General features: G+C 44.0%; 1 protein-coding gene across 2 annotated transcripts; it reads right to left on the bottom strand.

Annotated features, from left to right (window-relative positions):
* Positions 1-405: 405 nt before the first annotated feature.
* On the bottom strand, positions 406-13,306 carry LOC124290770 (1,2-dihydroxy-3-keto-5-methylthiopentene dioxygenase-like). 2 transcript variants are annotated; one of them, XM_046727595.1, is made up of 6 exons: positions 13,210-13,265; positions 13,008-13,048; positions 10,566-10,695; positions 9,745-9,864; positions 3,183-3,362; positions 406-629 (listed from the first exon to the last, which is right to left on the bottom strand). In XM_046727595.1, exons 3-6 carry the CDS (start codon positions 10,665-10,667, stop codon positions 507-509), a joined length of 525 nt encoding a protein of 174 aa, XP_046583551.1. In that variant the 5' UTR covers positions 10,668-10,695; positions 13,008-13,048; positions 13,210-13,265; the 3' UTR covers positions 406-506. The 2 variants fall into 2 exon arrangements, with proteins under 2 accessions (XP_046583551.1, XP_046583552.1); XM_046727596.1 differs by lacking the exon at positions 13,008-13,048 and having other exon boundaries at positions 13,210-13,306.
* Between the last annotated feature and the right edge of the window lie 2,427 nt (positions 13,307-15,733).

The raw sequence follows: 15,733 nt of genomic DNA, 5'->3' as shown, positions 1-15,733 counted from the left end.
TAGTTTACTGAATGTTCTGATAGTACATAACTAGAAACATATCAATGTTGAAGGTAATAATCAGTCATATTCTTAGCCAGAGTTTATATGAAACAGTCGAAACTATTGATGATTATACGAGAAAATACGGTAACAAAAGTTGAGAATTCTAAAATCATATACGTAATTGTACCATCAAAGAATCATCTATGTAGGTGTCTCCTCCACGTAAGAAAAAGTATCACTTATCTTTTAGACTTTATATTTTTTTTTTTGTGATTACTGTGGTACAAACACTTCACGACAGAGATGGACAAACAACAGCAGCGAGGAGGATCTTAGATCATTGGGATATTCAATGTGCTCTAAAAATGGCATTATTTTGTTGATAAACTGTATGAGGGTGTAAACATTACATGCAAATACTTTCGGTATTGTTCGTTTATTCAAAATCTGTTGGAATGTACATGAATTTCTGACGTCGTAGATGTTGGAAGACAAAACACGAGCCGTTGATGTAAGTGTTGCTAAGCAATGGCTGCCATTGCTTTTCGGTAGCGATCACGTGCTGGTGGGTTTTCCACCTTTGTCCGGAACTCAGCTTCCCAACTGGGTGTCTCCGAGAATAGCCGAAGCATCTTAATGTAGTCCTGAGGAAAAACAACAGCAGGTTACATATCAGCACTAATACGACACACACGCACACACGCGCACGTAACCTCTCTCTCTCTCTCTCTCTCTCTCTCTCTCTCTCTCTCTCTCTCTCTCTCTCTCTCTCTCTCTCTCTCTCTCTCTCTCTCTCTCTCTCTCTCTCTCTCTCTCTCTCTCTCTCTCTCTCTCTCTCTCTCTCTCTCTCTCTCTCTCTCTCTCTCTCTCTGCACGCACGCACCCACGCACACACACAGGCCGGCTCACCAACATGGGAAAAATTGTCATTTAACATACAATATCGTCCTCGTCTAAGAGACAAGTATTTAAGATGGTATTAAATTGAGGGAGGTGTTTGAATAAGCAGAGAGATATCAGATTCCCCTCCCCAACACTCACTGGCACACCCTCCTGGACCAGCACAAAGCACAAAGCGGCATTGACACACCCTCCTTGACGAGACACAACTTCGTGTCCAGATACACCCTCCTTGTCCAGCACAGAGCGGTATCAGAAGCTCCCCTCTACACCGACACACCATCATGGTTCAGACACACCTCCTGGTCGAGATACACCTCTTAGTCCAGCGCAAAGTGGTATCAGAAGCCCCTCCCTACACTGACACACCTGCTGGTCCAGACACACCATCATGGTTCTTACACACCATTATGTTCCAAACACAACTCCTCGTCCAGCACAAAGCGGTATCAGAAGCCCCTCCCTCCACTGACACACCTCCTGGTCCAGACACACCTCTTAGTCCAGCACAAAGCGGTATCAAAAGCCCCTCCCTCCACTGACACACCTCCTGGTCCAGACACACCTCTTTGTCCAGCACAAAGCGGTAGCAGAAGCCCCTCCCTACACTGACACACTTCTTGGTCCAGACACACCTCTTAGTCCAGCACAAAGCGGTATCAAATGCCCCTCCCTACACTGACACACTTGCTAGGCCAGACACGCCTCTTAGTCCAGCACAAAAGCGGTATCAGATGCCCCTCCCTACACTGACACACTTCTTGGTCCAGACACACCTCTTAGTCCAGCACAAAGCGGTATCAGATGCCCCTCCCTACACTGACACACTTCTTGGTCCAGACACACCTCTTAGTCCAGCACAAAGCGGTATCAGATGCCCCTCCCTACACTGACACACTTGCTGGTCCAGACACACCTCTTAGTCCAGCACAAAGCGGTATCAGATGCCCCTCCCTACACTGACACACCGTCATGTTCCAGACACACCTCCTTGTCCAGATGCACCCTCCTTCTCCACATACACCCTCCTTCTCCACATACACCCTCCTTGTCCAGACACACCTCCTTGTCCAGACACACCCTCCTTGTCCAGACATACGTCCTTGTCCAGACACACCCTCCTTGTCCAGCACAGAGCGGCATCAGATGCCCCTGCCTACACTGACACACCTCATTCTCCACATACATCCTCCTTGTCCAGACACACCCTCCTTGTCCAGACACATCTCCTTGTCCAGACACACCCTCCTTGTCCAGACATACCTCCTTGTCCAGATACACCCTCCTTGTCCAGACACGTCTCCTTGTCCAGACACACCCTCCTTCTCCACATACACCCGCCTTGTCCAGACACACCTCCTTGTCCAGATGCACCCTCCTTCTCCACATACACCCTCCTTCTCCACATACACCCTCCTTGTCCAGACACACCCTCCTTGTCCAGACATACGTCCTTGTCCAGACACACCCTCTTTGTCCAGCACAGAGCGGCATCAGATGTCCCTGCCTACACTGACACACCTCCTTCTCCACATACATCCTCCTTGTCCAGACACACCCTCCTTGTCCAGACACATCTCCTTGTCCAGATACACCCTCCTTGTCCAGACACGTCTCCTTGTCCAGACACACCCTCCTTGTCCAGGCACATCCTCCTTGTCCAGATACACCCCCCTTGTCCAGACACACCCTCCTTGTCCAGACACATCTCCTTGTCCAAACACACCCTCCTTGTCCAGACACACCCTCCTTGTCCAGATACACCCTCCTTGTCCAAACACATCTCCTTGTCCAGACACACCATCCTTGTCCAGACACACCCTCCTTGTCCAAACACATCTCCTTGTCCAGACACACCATCCTTGTCCAGATACACCCTCCTTGTCCAGACACATCTCCTTGTCCAGAGACACCATCCTTGTCCAGACACACCCTCCGTCTCCAGATACACCCTCCTTGTCCAGACACATCTCCTTGTCCAGACACACCCTCCTTGTCCAGACACACCCTCCTTGTCCAGATACACCCTCCTTGTCCAGACACACCTCCTTGTCCAGACACACCCTCCTTGTCCAGACATACCTCCTTGTCCAGAGACAACCTCCTTGTCCAGACACACCCTCCTTGTCCAGACACACCCTCCTTGTCCAGACACAACCTCCTTGTCCAGACACACCCTCCTTCTCCACATACACTCTCCTTGTCCAGGAGAGGCTCCTCCCTACATTGACACACCATCCTTGTCCAGCGCATTGTGGCATCAGAAGCCCCTCCAGAACACTGACACACCCACTAACCTTATCGTCCAGCACAAAGCGATGCCATATGCCGGGTGGGAGGTCCAGTAGATCTCCTTTCTGAACGTGGATGCGCACCCACCGGTCATCGATGCTGCGGACCTCGAAGAAGCCTGCCCCAGACACTATCAGGCGAATCTCGGGGTCTTCGTGCAAGTGCTCATCATAGAACACCTTCATCTGCGTGAGTGAGTGAGTGAATCTGGTTAAGCGCCAGTTGGAACAGTAATTCACGTGTCAACATAGTGTAGAAGGAAAACCAAATGCAAGCCTTCACCACGTTGTGAGTGAGTGAGTTTAGTTTTATGCCGCTTTTTAGCAGCGTTCCAGCAATATCACGGCGGGGGACACCAGAAATGGGCTTCACACATTGTACCCATGTGGGGAATCGAACCCGCGTCTTCGCCGTGACGAACGAACCACTAGGCTATCCCACCGCCCCACCACGTTGTGACTGACTGACTGACTGAGTTTGGTTTTACGCCGCTTTTAACAATATTCCAGCAATATCACGGCGGGGGACACCAGAAATGGGCTTCACACATTGTGCCCATGTGGGGATTCGAACCCGGGTCTTCGGCGTGACGAGCCAACGCTTTAACCACTAGGCTACCTCACCGCCCCCCACGTTGTGAAATCAACCAGCATGGATGCGTTGCTGACAAACCTACAAACATGATCAAGACGACAAAGTCATCAATATCCTCTGCAATGGCAAAATGCGCTTCATGAATATGTTTGCTAGTTATGATTATGTCAAATGTTTGGCGTGTATATAGCAAAGTGGAAGGAGAGCTCGAGCACTGAAACGTTTCTAAGTTCTGCTCCAGAATAGACTAACACTAAATTCAGTCAAGTCAAACTTGTTGCCATGGAAACGCAAAAATATTTTTGTTCAGAAATCCGAAACTACCAAAAGGCACCAGTACACCATGAGATTTATCTGTTCTGCTCCGGACGGACGGAGTCCATTTTAATAACCCCCGCAAAGTGCGTTAAGGGGGATAACAAGAATTCTTTTAATGTTGGCTGTGTGGCTTATTTTCCTTTTTGATACTTTTATGGTTTGTAATGCCATTTGGATCTGAAAATCTTAAGGCACGTGTTCCCTCATTCGTCCCCAGTCTCCATATTCCGTAACCCCCAAGAGGACCCGTTCCCCCTCTCGAAGAATGTTACGTGACGAACCAATACAACAAACCTATCAGAATGCGCGTAGGGATTGAGGTGTTTTGATAAAAGTAATCCCGTGTAATTAAATGTAATGACGAAATGTAATAGTTCAAAAAAGAATGAAAAATATAAATCGTGAGATTTCAAAGAAAAAATAGATAACTGAAGCGTATTGCATGAATTCAATTTGTTAATTGAGAGCAATATTACAAAACCGCTCAAGCCGTTTCTTGTTGCCCATTTTCTCTGTCTATCTATTCGGCTTTCCAGATATATTTCATCTTTAATAGTAATATTTTACACTTAGTATTGTGCTTACATTTAATTTCACTGGGGATATTGCAGCCAGAATATATGTAATTCTATTTTACAAATCATTATTCACAGAAGGCACATATACAGTATAAAAAACAAATGTAATGATAACCAAACGGAATTGTAGTATTAATATCTTCGTGAGTTATACTTTGTCACGCTATACTATAACTTTGATGAAAAATAAACCGCAACACAACACGAATTCATAATTTCTGGATCTCTTTGTCACTGTAACAACAGCATTTGGCCTCTTCACATGAATCGAAAATCCAATTATTCCCTGAAAATTCTAATTCTAAATGTTATTATATACCATTATAGAAAGTTATTTTAGGTAACCAAACTAGACGCTTATATACCTGTAAATTTGGACTTCCTACACGCGAATGTCTGGGAAATTTAAAGAAGTTAATTTACAATAACCTGACATATTCTTTCTCGTTTTAAACAATAAAACAAGATTTAGAAATATGCAATTGAAAATATAACATGACCAGTTGAATTTTTTTTCGGTAGAATATGTTGTCAACAAATTCTTCTTCTTCTGATTATTAGCAGATTTAAATTCTTTATAAAAACAGCTATGTACGAGTATTCTGTAATGTCTGGTACTATTGGCGTTACACATGAACAGAGTTCTTGTTTGGAGTAGTTCTGAGGTTCATACGCTAGTCATTTCTGGTGTCCCCCGCCGTGATATTGCTGGAATATTGCTAAAAGCGGCGTAAAACTAAAACTCAGTCAGTCAGTCATACGCTAGTATCAAATTCTAACAGAGGGGCACGAGTCGCTGTACGGCTTGTAACGGAATAACACGAGTCGCTGTGCGGCTTGTAACGGAATAACACGAGTGGATCACGATTCTGGTGTTCATACCCCAATAAGATATCATTCCAGAGGGGCACGAGTCGTTACTCGGATTGTCCGGGAATACCACGCGAGATGCACGAGTCGCCATTCGGCTTGTCACCAAATTACACAAGCGGTTATCAGTTTTTATCAGTATATCTGACCTCCAAAGCTGGGTTGAGTATGTGTGATAACACTTCATGTCACGGGCAGGGGAAAGGTAGGGTAATGTGACGCGATTGCTATTTTGAGGATAGTGTCATTCAAAAATAGATTTATAGATGTTGATAAATAGGTCCTGGATATTTATGTAAAAAGATGGAGATTTAATTCATCGATGAACGAGAGGTCTTATTGTGTTTATTTGGCATTTGACGTTCACCTACATTACATTATCTCAGGTCTAACCTTTTCAATGAATTTTGTGATGAAAATTTATATAAGCTACGTAGATGCTATTTGTTTTATAAATAAAATGGCCTTTTCCGTTTCTCAGAGAGATAGGGAGAGAGACAGAGAGAAAGAGTCCTGATTCAGCTGCATGGTAATGTCCAGTGTTATCAATTTTGATAACTATTTTGAACATATCAAAAAACATACCACTACCCTACATATTGCCAGCTTATATATTTTTGTTAACGTATTTTTACTTTTTCAATGTATTTTGTCATGTAAATTGAAATAACACGAATGAAATAACACTTTATGCTAGACCTGATTTCAGTGTGTTCAACTGACACAAAATATTTCGACCCGTGAAGATCCGGGGTAGAATAGGTCTTCAGCAACCCATGTGCTTGCCATAAAAAGGCGACTATCTTGTCGTAAGAGGCGACTAACGGGATCGGGTGGTCAGTTTCGCTGACTTGGTTGACACATGTCATCGGTTCCCAATTGCGCAGATCGATGCTCATGCTGTTGATGACTGGATTGTCTGGTCCAGACTCGATTATTTACAGACCGCCGCCATATAGCTGGAATATTGCTGAGTGCGGTGTAAAACTAAACTCACTCACTCACTCACAAAATATTTCACACCAGGCCTTAACTCATGATTGTTAATTCTGATAATGATCATTCCAAAGATTGAAATTAAAAAATGTGCTGATTGAGATGTTTTATCTTGAGAGAGTCCGTTGGTTTAACTCTTCATAGGCCATTATTTCAGAGTGAGTGAGTGAATTTAGTTTTACACTGCGTTTAGCAACATTTCAAAAAACATCATGGCGGGGGAGCCAGAAATAGGCTTCACACATTGTACCCATGTGGGGAATCGAACCCAGATTTTTGGCGTGACGAGCGAACGCTTTAACCATAAGGTTACCCTACCTCCCCTTATTTCAGATACATCACGGGGTGGCACATTGTGTGGGAAGAACGTAAAATGCATTCGTAACTACTCGCCTCTTTCCGTGACCTACAAGAAGACTCATACCCCTATCGCTCGTCATTATTGCCAAGAATCGTGGCAAACCAATCAAATCGCGCGTTGTAAAACGCATTTTGAAGCAGGAAAATGGCGGCAGCGTTGAAGTTTGAAACTTCGCTAAACTATGCAAAGCACAATTTAAGCATAAACTTTGAGCTAACGGATCAGCAACTTTAAAAACTGAAACATATTTACAACGGGAATGACCGTATTGGTGTTTTTCCCACGGGAAATAGGATATTCTAGGAGCCATGTTTGGAAATTCAGACTTATCTTTCCTTGGTAATAGTACTAGACAATTTTCATCTCCGTGCCCGTTTGCGCTTAGACAGGGCCCAGTCGTAAACATGGCCACGAGTAGGGTACGAGACGCCATCCGGCTTGCGGGAATGACACGAGTAGTTACGACAGCGTAAAATGATGACTTTTAATTCAAACCCACGAGTACGGAGCTGATGAACCAAGAATCACACGCACGGGAAACTGAAATTCGAATTCACGGACACGGCGCACCTCAGAGGGTAACTCAGAACACCACGATTAAATATGATTCGTGAACCACTCGTGTTATTCCGGGACAAGCCGAATTTTCTTGGAGATGACGGAAAGGTGCGAGTGGTGACGAATGGTGGTAATTCTGTCAACTCGGTTTCGTCTTCGTGCAAACAGGCATAGCGGTTACTTAAGTCAACGTGAGAACACGAATAGCTTCACGGTTAATAACTTCTGGTTTTATTTGCACTAAGCGATGATTCAGATTATTCGATTTAAATTGTGACACAATTTTCAAGCTGGAAGCCCAACTCATCGAAACGCAATAAACCGGATGAGTCAAACGGGTTAAATAGTCGACAAGCTGAACGATATTCGCCTTAACATATATAATTATAAATATAACACAGATGTTATTTCGGTATGGTGAAACAATTAACTTTCATATTGATACGATTCAGTGACAAACTATATCCATAAACAATACGCGGAGAACATAGTGTTAAGGACGGATTCTTTGACTCAAGTTCTTTTGGTCAGGGGCGCATTCTGATTGGTTCGACCCGTGAAGGTCCGGGTTAGAACTGATCTTCAGTAACCCATGCCTGTCGTAAGAGGCGACTAACGGCATCGGGTGATCAGGCTCGCTGACTTGGTTGACACTTGTTATCGGTTCACAGTTGGGCAGATCGATGCTCATGCTGTTGATCACTGGATTGTCTGGTCCAGACTTGAATATTGCTGAGTGTGGGGTAAAACTAAACTCACTCACTCACTCTGATTGGTTCGTCTTAATTGTTATCGCCCCTGTTGGACAAGGGGACGAGTTTCCAGGCAGGTATTTAAACGAGAGTCATGAGCAATCAGCTCGCTTGGCAAGATATACCAATGTGCACAACTAACCCACAGTCCTGAGTAAATAACGATGAGTTTATTAGACAGCCAGAGAAAGGTTTGTCACTGTCTGTCGTGTATATTCTATACCTATACCAGCTATCACAGTTAATCGCATTTACTGATTAAACTGGCGATAATGTTGTTGTGAACTTTGGTGACGCTATCGAGACAGAATTATATCATTTAGTTTGACCGAAGTACTGATGATGAATTGTATAATGGGTGACCAGTTGCGAATATATGTGGCACGCACGTGACTTGACGAATGTGGAATATAAACATAGCCGTAAATACAGATAAATGTATTACACCTTGGATCTGTTAGCTTTAATCCATCTGACCAGCACAACAAGAGATACAAGTCCCGGGTTATCTCAGATGCTCGTTATCAATTTGACCCTTACCAGGTTTAAGATAGCGGAGTTCGAGTGAGAAAGTTTAGTTTACGCATCTTATAGCAATAATACAGCTAAATCACGACGGGACATCAGAAATAAGCTTCACATATTGTACCCATGTAGGGAATCGAACCCGGGTCTTCGGCGTGACGAGCGACCGCCTTAACCACTAGGTTACCCCACCGCTTTAAGATAGTGGTCGGTTTGTCTGTAATATTTTCCAATACCATACAAAGGAAAGGGTGATACAGAAACACTGTCGAAACAAAGAAAGAATTCAGTTTAAAGGATAACAACTTCAGGGCCCACTTGCACGAAGCGATCTTGGCGATACGACACTGTAAGTCTACGTAATAGTAAGGGAGTTAAGATCATCTTAACGTTAAGACCGCTTTGTGAAACGGGGCATGCAGTAGTTTATTGTTACCATATAGATGCTTGCATCGTTATGAAGCCGCAGGGATGGAAATAACCCATTGCCCGACGCCCGAGTCCAGAGTTTTTTTCTGTCGGGCAAGCAAATTTGTATATCATACTGTACCGGTGTCCAGTTGACTTTCCAATATTAATTATGTTGTTTATTTAAAAAATCAACAAGAAAACGGCCGGCATAGTGGAAAAATTATCAGGGCAAGTGATTTTACATGTGCCACTGTACCGGAGTACACTAGCAATTTTAAAGGTATTTCCACCCCTGCTGAAGCGTATCAGCTTGCATGCGGTGAAAGACTACGCCAAAACGTTACTTAAGCAATCAACCAAAGATGTTACCCAAAGCTTGCATGCCTTCCTCTTTACTAACCGTTGGGTAGCCTAATGGTTAAAGCGACCGCTCGTCACGCTGAAGACCCGGGTTCGTTTCCTCACATGGGTCCAATGTGTGAAGTTCATTTCCGGTGTCCCCCGCTGTGCTATTACTCGAATGTTGCTAAAAGCGGTGGAAAACTAACCTCACTCACTCTTTACTAACCAACTTCCAGAATAAAAACACACTGTGAACACCCACCATCTTGTCGTAGTCCTTCAAGGTGTCGCGATCCATCTCCATGTAGTCATGGAATAAATACTTCCGCTCAGACGGTATTCGCTCTACAGCCTCGTTGTCGTCGCACACGGATTCTGGAATCTAGAACAGAATGTGTGTATGGATACATATAATATTAAACCGGACCGTGCCATGATAATGCTTAAACACTTCACGGGTGAACGGTTGACTTCATGAAGCTGCAAAAAATTATGAAGGTGGATTCGAAGCCCGGTTCAGCCCGATTATGTTTCTTGGTTTGTAACACAATGCCCGGGTTTTATTTCAACTAAGTGGTAAAAGTCCAAGACTATCTCTTCAGCGCTGCTGCAATACAATTCTAAGTACTTGCCAGTCGAGAAGAAGCTGATGCATTTGAACAAAAGGCTGTAATATTTACAACCAACCCCGCTCGCCATTAACCTCTTTCTCCAGAGGAATTTATCTGTAACTCGCATCCTTCCCCAAATGATAAAAATTCAGATTAATACCAGATTCAACAATCAAAGCGTTACCTGTTTAGGAAGACGCCCTCTGTTCTGTGTCGTAAAGGGCGACTCAATTGGACCAGTTGGTCAGATATGATTGTGTGTCAACGTATCCCAACACAGTGGGATGATGCTCATAACATCACTCACTGGCTTGTTATTCCATACTCGATTATTTAGAGGTCGCTGAGACATCGCTTGAATATTGTTGACTGCGGCGTAACAATCAAATTCATTATTGCTCGTTCGGCTTGGGTATGGCATGCATGCATTAGTTACAATAGCACAACACATAAAAGTTGTGTCCAAACTGACCTTCTCATACCGGACACCCGTCTTCTGGTACAGCTCTTCAATGTTCAGATACTGCGGTGGATCCAGTTTGTGGGGGGGCTCGGAGATTGGTTTCATCGTCATCTCGGTACCACGCACAGGACGTCATTATCTGAATAACACAATAGTGGGGAATGTGACACAATAGTCGGATATGTAACACAATAGTGGGATATGTGACAATAGTGGGATATGTGACAATAGTGGAATGTGCGACACAATAGTCAGATATGAGACACAATAGTGAGGGATTTGACACAATGGTGAGGGATTTGACACAATGATGGGATGTGTGACACAATAGTGGGGGATGTGGGGACCTAGGGTTCTTGGGGTGATGGAACCGTATAGAACATGGGGGTAACAGAAGACGGTGGAACTATGTAGAGTGAGTGAGTTAGTTTAGTTTTACGTTGCTTTTAGCAATATTCCAGCAATATCCCGGCGTATCCACTGGTGTACCTTTCATAAAATCGGTTAGTGGAAAGGCACCCTGGGGGTTTATTAGATGACAGAGGCACTATACACAAAGAACTTAATTAAGCACCCCCCTGTATCTTTGCAATGGGAGGTTTTCAACACGGAAATAAAACTTCTCGTGGTGACGACGATGGGAAAACCACGATGGAGTTTTTCTGACCCGAATGATCCCTTGACTCCTAAAAAACGAATAAATTATTGGAATCAATGTTGATTTTATATTGATAATTGCTCATTTAAAAAAAAAAACCCACTGATTTTCATACAAAACCATGACTGTACAAGTATGGCCCTGGAATGTTTAGTGTTGAATTTCTTGCTAAATGTGAACATTCAAAATGTCATTTTGCGTGTCTGACACGATTCAAGGTCAATACCGAGTGTAAACTCCACGTGACTGTATGACAGCCAGCACCTCTCCTCCTTATACCCCCTGTCAGCCTCCTGATCCTCTGATCGAAGGGAAGTCCACCCCATTCCTCGTGAAACGTAGCTTCCAATTGGGCCAGAAGGACCCCTTTGTTGCACACGACGACCAATCATGTCCCAGATATGCTCCAAAGGGTTAAGATCGGGGCTCATTCAATAGTGAGATATGTCAGGGGGTGCTTAACTAAGTTCTTTGTGTATATATTGATCGTATAGACTTGGTGATAACACGGGACGGTGGAACTAAGCTAGGGCTAAATGTCACAGAAAACTCACTACAGGTAAGTTGCTCAATCAAGACAACGAACATGAACTCAAGTATGTTGTCCTGACTGCGTTGCACAAGTTTGAAGTCGTTGATCACACTCCATATTCACTCTCTCTTCCCAAACCCGAACAACGATACTGAAGTCAAGGTCATGCATATGGTGGTGACGTCATTTCTGCGCTTCAACAGCAACCGCAGGAAGCCTTTCCTACCAATGGCACGCAGGAACGTCAGTACCCTTGGCCAAAGTGCACGAGTCTCTAGTAGGATTATTTTGAGATGAACTCCATCAACGCAGTCCATCATATTTTGGCTCAAGAGTTTTTGAGCCACCCCTTTAAACAATACTTGCCACGGTGAACTATGTAGAACATATAGATCTGGGATATCAGGGGATGGTGGAACTATGTAGAACATATAGATCTGGGATATCTGGTGACGGTGGAACTATGTAGAACATATAGATCTGGGGTATCTGGTGACGGTGGAACTATATAGAACATATAGATCTGAGGATATCTGGTGACGGTGGAACTATGTAGAACATATAGATCTGGGATATCAGGGGATGGTGGAACTATGTAGAACATATAGATCTGGGATATCTGGTGACGGTTGAACTATATAGAACATATCGATCTGGGATATCTGGTGACGGTGGAACTATGTAGAACATATAGATCTGGGATATCTGGTGACGGTGGAACTATGTAGAACATATAGATCTGAGGATGTCTGGTGACGGTGGGACTATGAAGAACATATAGATCTGAGGATATCTGGTGACGATGGGACTATGAAGAACATATAGATCTGGGATATCTGGTGACGGTGGAACTATGTGGAACATGTAGATCTGGGATATCAGGGGATGGTGGAACTATGCAGAACATATAGATCTTGGATTTCTGGTGACGGTGGAACTATGTAGAACATATAGATCTGGGATATCTGGTGACGGTGGAACTATGTAGAACATATAGATCTGGGATATCTGGTGACGGTGGAACTATATAGAACATGTAGATCTTGGATATCTGGTGACGGTGGAACTATGTAGAACATATAGATCTGGGGATATCTGGTGACGGTGGAACTTTGTTGAACATATAGATCTGGGATATCTGGTGACGGTTGAACTATATAAAACTTGTAGATCTGGGATATCTGGTGACGATGGAACTATATAAAACTTGTAGAGTCTTTGAACGGCATTTAGTAGTGATACACATAAAGGCAAGACTCACCAGGTCAATGAAAAAGGAATATACTCCGAAACGTCGTGTTCCTGAAATAAACAAGACCATAAATTCCCGCCTTCATATAAAAAACTCGTAGTTTCCTGGAAGAATATAGAACGTGTTATAAAGTAATTAAAAGAATAGTATATGTGGAATTTCATTGTTGTGGAAACAAATCTTACGTGCCAATATACGTATCTCTACCTACCTCAACTTGACGGCGTTGATACGCGCTCCTTAACGTGCTCACAGATAGTGACTGTGTGAGCCGACTTAAGCATATGTATATGTATGCAATACGTGCAAGTACAGGAGACGCTGATACGCTGCAATGTAGATGAAGGTCATCAGTATCACTGTGGGCCAGGGACACACATGTCAGCGGAGTGACAGAATACATTGACACTTTTTGTAGCGTCCAAGAGTTGCCTAGTTTCTCCACGCTGTATATTTATATCGTATGGTATAAACAGTACAGGTTACACCCAATACGTACATATTTTAACTTGATTTTGTTCAGTGTCAGTCCAAGACATCGTGAAAAGCAACGAGTCACGGTGACTTTCACAGTCACTGGGGTCAGAGTGCGTCTATTTGTTTTCCTAACCATATATCTGGCTCATGGCCACTATTACGTAAAGGGTTGGCTTAAAAACTCTTGAGCCAAAACATGATGGTCTGCGTTGAGTGAGTGAGTGAGTATGGTTTTACGCAGCTTTTAGCAATATTGCAGCCATATCGCGGCGGGGGACACCAGAAATGGGCTTCACACATTGTACCCATGTGGGGAATCGAACCCGGGTCTTTGGCGTGACGAGCCAACGCTTTAGACACTATGCTACCCCACCGCCCCTGGTCTGCGTTGATGGAGTATATGTGAACATTGCGTCACCGCCATATGCATGACCTTGACTTCAGTATCGTTGTTCAGGTTTGGGAGGAGATAGAGATCTGCTTGTGCCAAATCTATTAAATGGGGAGCGTGATCAATCAGTTCAACCAGTTCAAAACAACACCTGTGTAAGGCATCCATGACAACATACCTGAGTGCAGGTTCGTTGTCTTGGTTGAACAACTCACCTTTAGTGAGTTGTCTGTGACATTTAGCCTTAATATTCTACGCATGTGCCCAGGAAGATCACCCTAATGGTCATACCTTCAGGGAGTTACACCAGCACTCCTTTAGGACCCCCCAAACTCGAAGCGATAATGTTGTCATTTGATGGAACATACTTTACCTCCTTCGTCAGTCAGTTTAATGTTTCGACAGCTTTGGCTGTTGTAAAGTGTCTGGTTGATAGTAGTGACCCTAGACTAATCCTTGGTTACAAATCGCTCAATGAGTGACCCTAGATTAATCCTTGGTTACAAATCGCTCAACGAGTGACCCTAGACTAATCCTTGGTTACAAATCGCTCAACGAGTGACCCTAGACTTATCCTTGGTTACAAATCGCTCAACGAGTGACCCTAGACTAATCCTTGGTAACAAATCGCTCAACGAGTGACCCTAGACTAATCCTTGGTTACAAATCGCTCAACGAGTGACCCTAGACTAATCCTTGGTTACAAATCGCTCACGAGAAGTAGTGGTCTCGGGTCGTCTCTGAGTACGAAACCTTCAGTTCAGCGTCATGCTCAGCTCATTACCCAGTAGGATCTCAATTCTTCCATGAGATATTTTTACTGCACTGGACGAAATCGACCATCCATGATTGTATCAGGTTTTTTTTCCCTCAATGGTTGCACTTGATGGTCTTCCTGATCTTGGATCATATTTATGCGACCTCGTCTTCCGTGCCTTCTCTATCCACCTGGGCAGTGACAGAGGAAAGTGTCTCATTCCTTAAAGTTGATATCACATCTGGGTTGGTCTTGATTTAGCCTTTCCAGTTTGGGATGATTCTGATGGATACACGTTGACCCTCATGGAATATACCAAGGACAGCACCTTGCTTTCCTATATATACTGAACATCATTGAAAACGCACCACTTATAAAAGTTCAGATTATTAAAAGCACGTGTAAGGAATTGATATTTTTTGAGTGGATAATAACAGATGGACGACTGACAAAAACAACAACACAGAAAAGACGCTCATTCATTGAAATGTTCCACAGTCAGAAAGGATCAAACACACGTGGGGTCAAATCGGAAAGTCAATATCGAGTGTGACCGCCATTTGCATTGACACATGCAGTTCAACGTCTCCTCATTGAGTCAATAAGCGTCCGAATAGAGTTCTTGAGGATGGCATTCCACTTCTGCAGTAGTGCAGCCTCAAGTTCCCGGATGTTTCGCATCTGTTGTCGCTGCGAAAGATTTTGACCAATTTCGTCCCACAAGTGCTCCATCGGGGATACATCTGGCCAATGAATAACCTGGATGTGTTGCTGGGCCAGATACTGCATGGAAAGTCTTCTTGTGTGTGCCTGTGCGTTGTCCTGTTGAAAAGTATGGACATCTTGGTGGTGATTGAAGACAGATACGATGTGATTCTGAAGAATCTGCTCACGGTAATAAAGGGCATTAACTCTCCCTTGACAGACATGAAGGCAGTCCTGTGATTGTAATTTATTCCACCCCAGACCATGACACTCCCACCACCCAAAGGTCTGTCTGAACCACACACTCATCAGCATAACGTTCACCACGTCTACGCCAAATACGTAATCGGCCGTCAGCATTACGTAGATGAAGACGTGACTCGTCAGTGACTACCACACCATGCC

Source organism: Haliotis rubra, unplaced genomic scaffold (genome assembly GCF_003918875.1).
Source record: "Haliotis rubra isolate DU_JTF1 unplaced genomic scaffold, ASM391887v1 Scf473, whole genome shotgun sequence".
Taxonomy (NCBI): Eukaryota; Metazoa; Mollusca; class Gastropoda; order Lepetellida; family Haliotidae; genus Haliotis; species Haliotis rubra.
The sequence above is the reverse complement of the archived record's forward strand: the minus strand, read 5'-3'. Positions and strand labels throughout refer to the sequence as shown.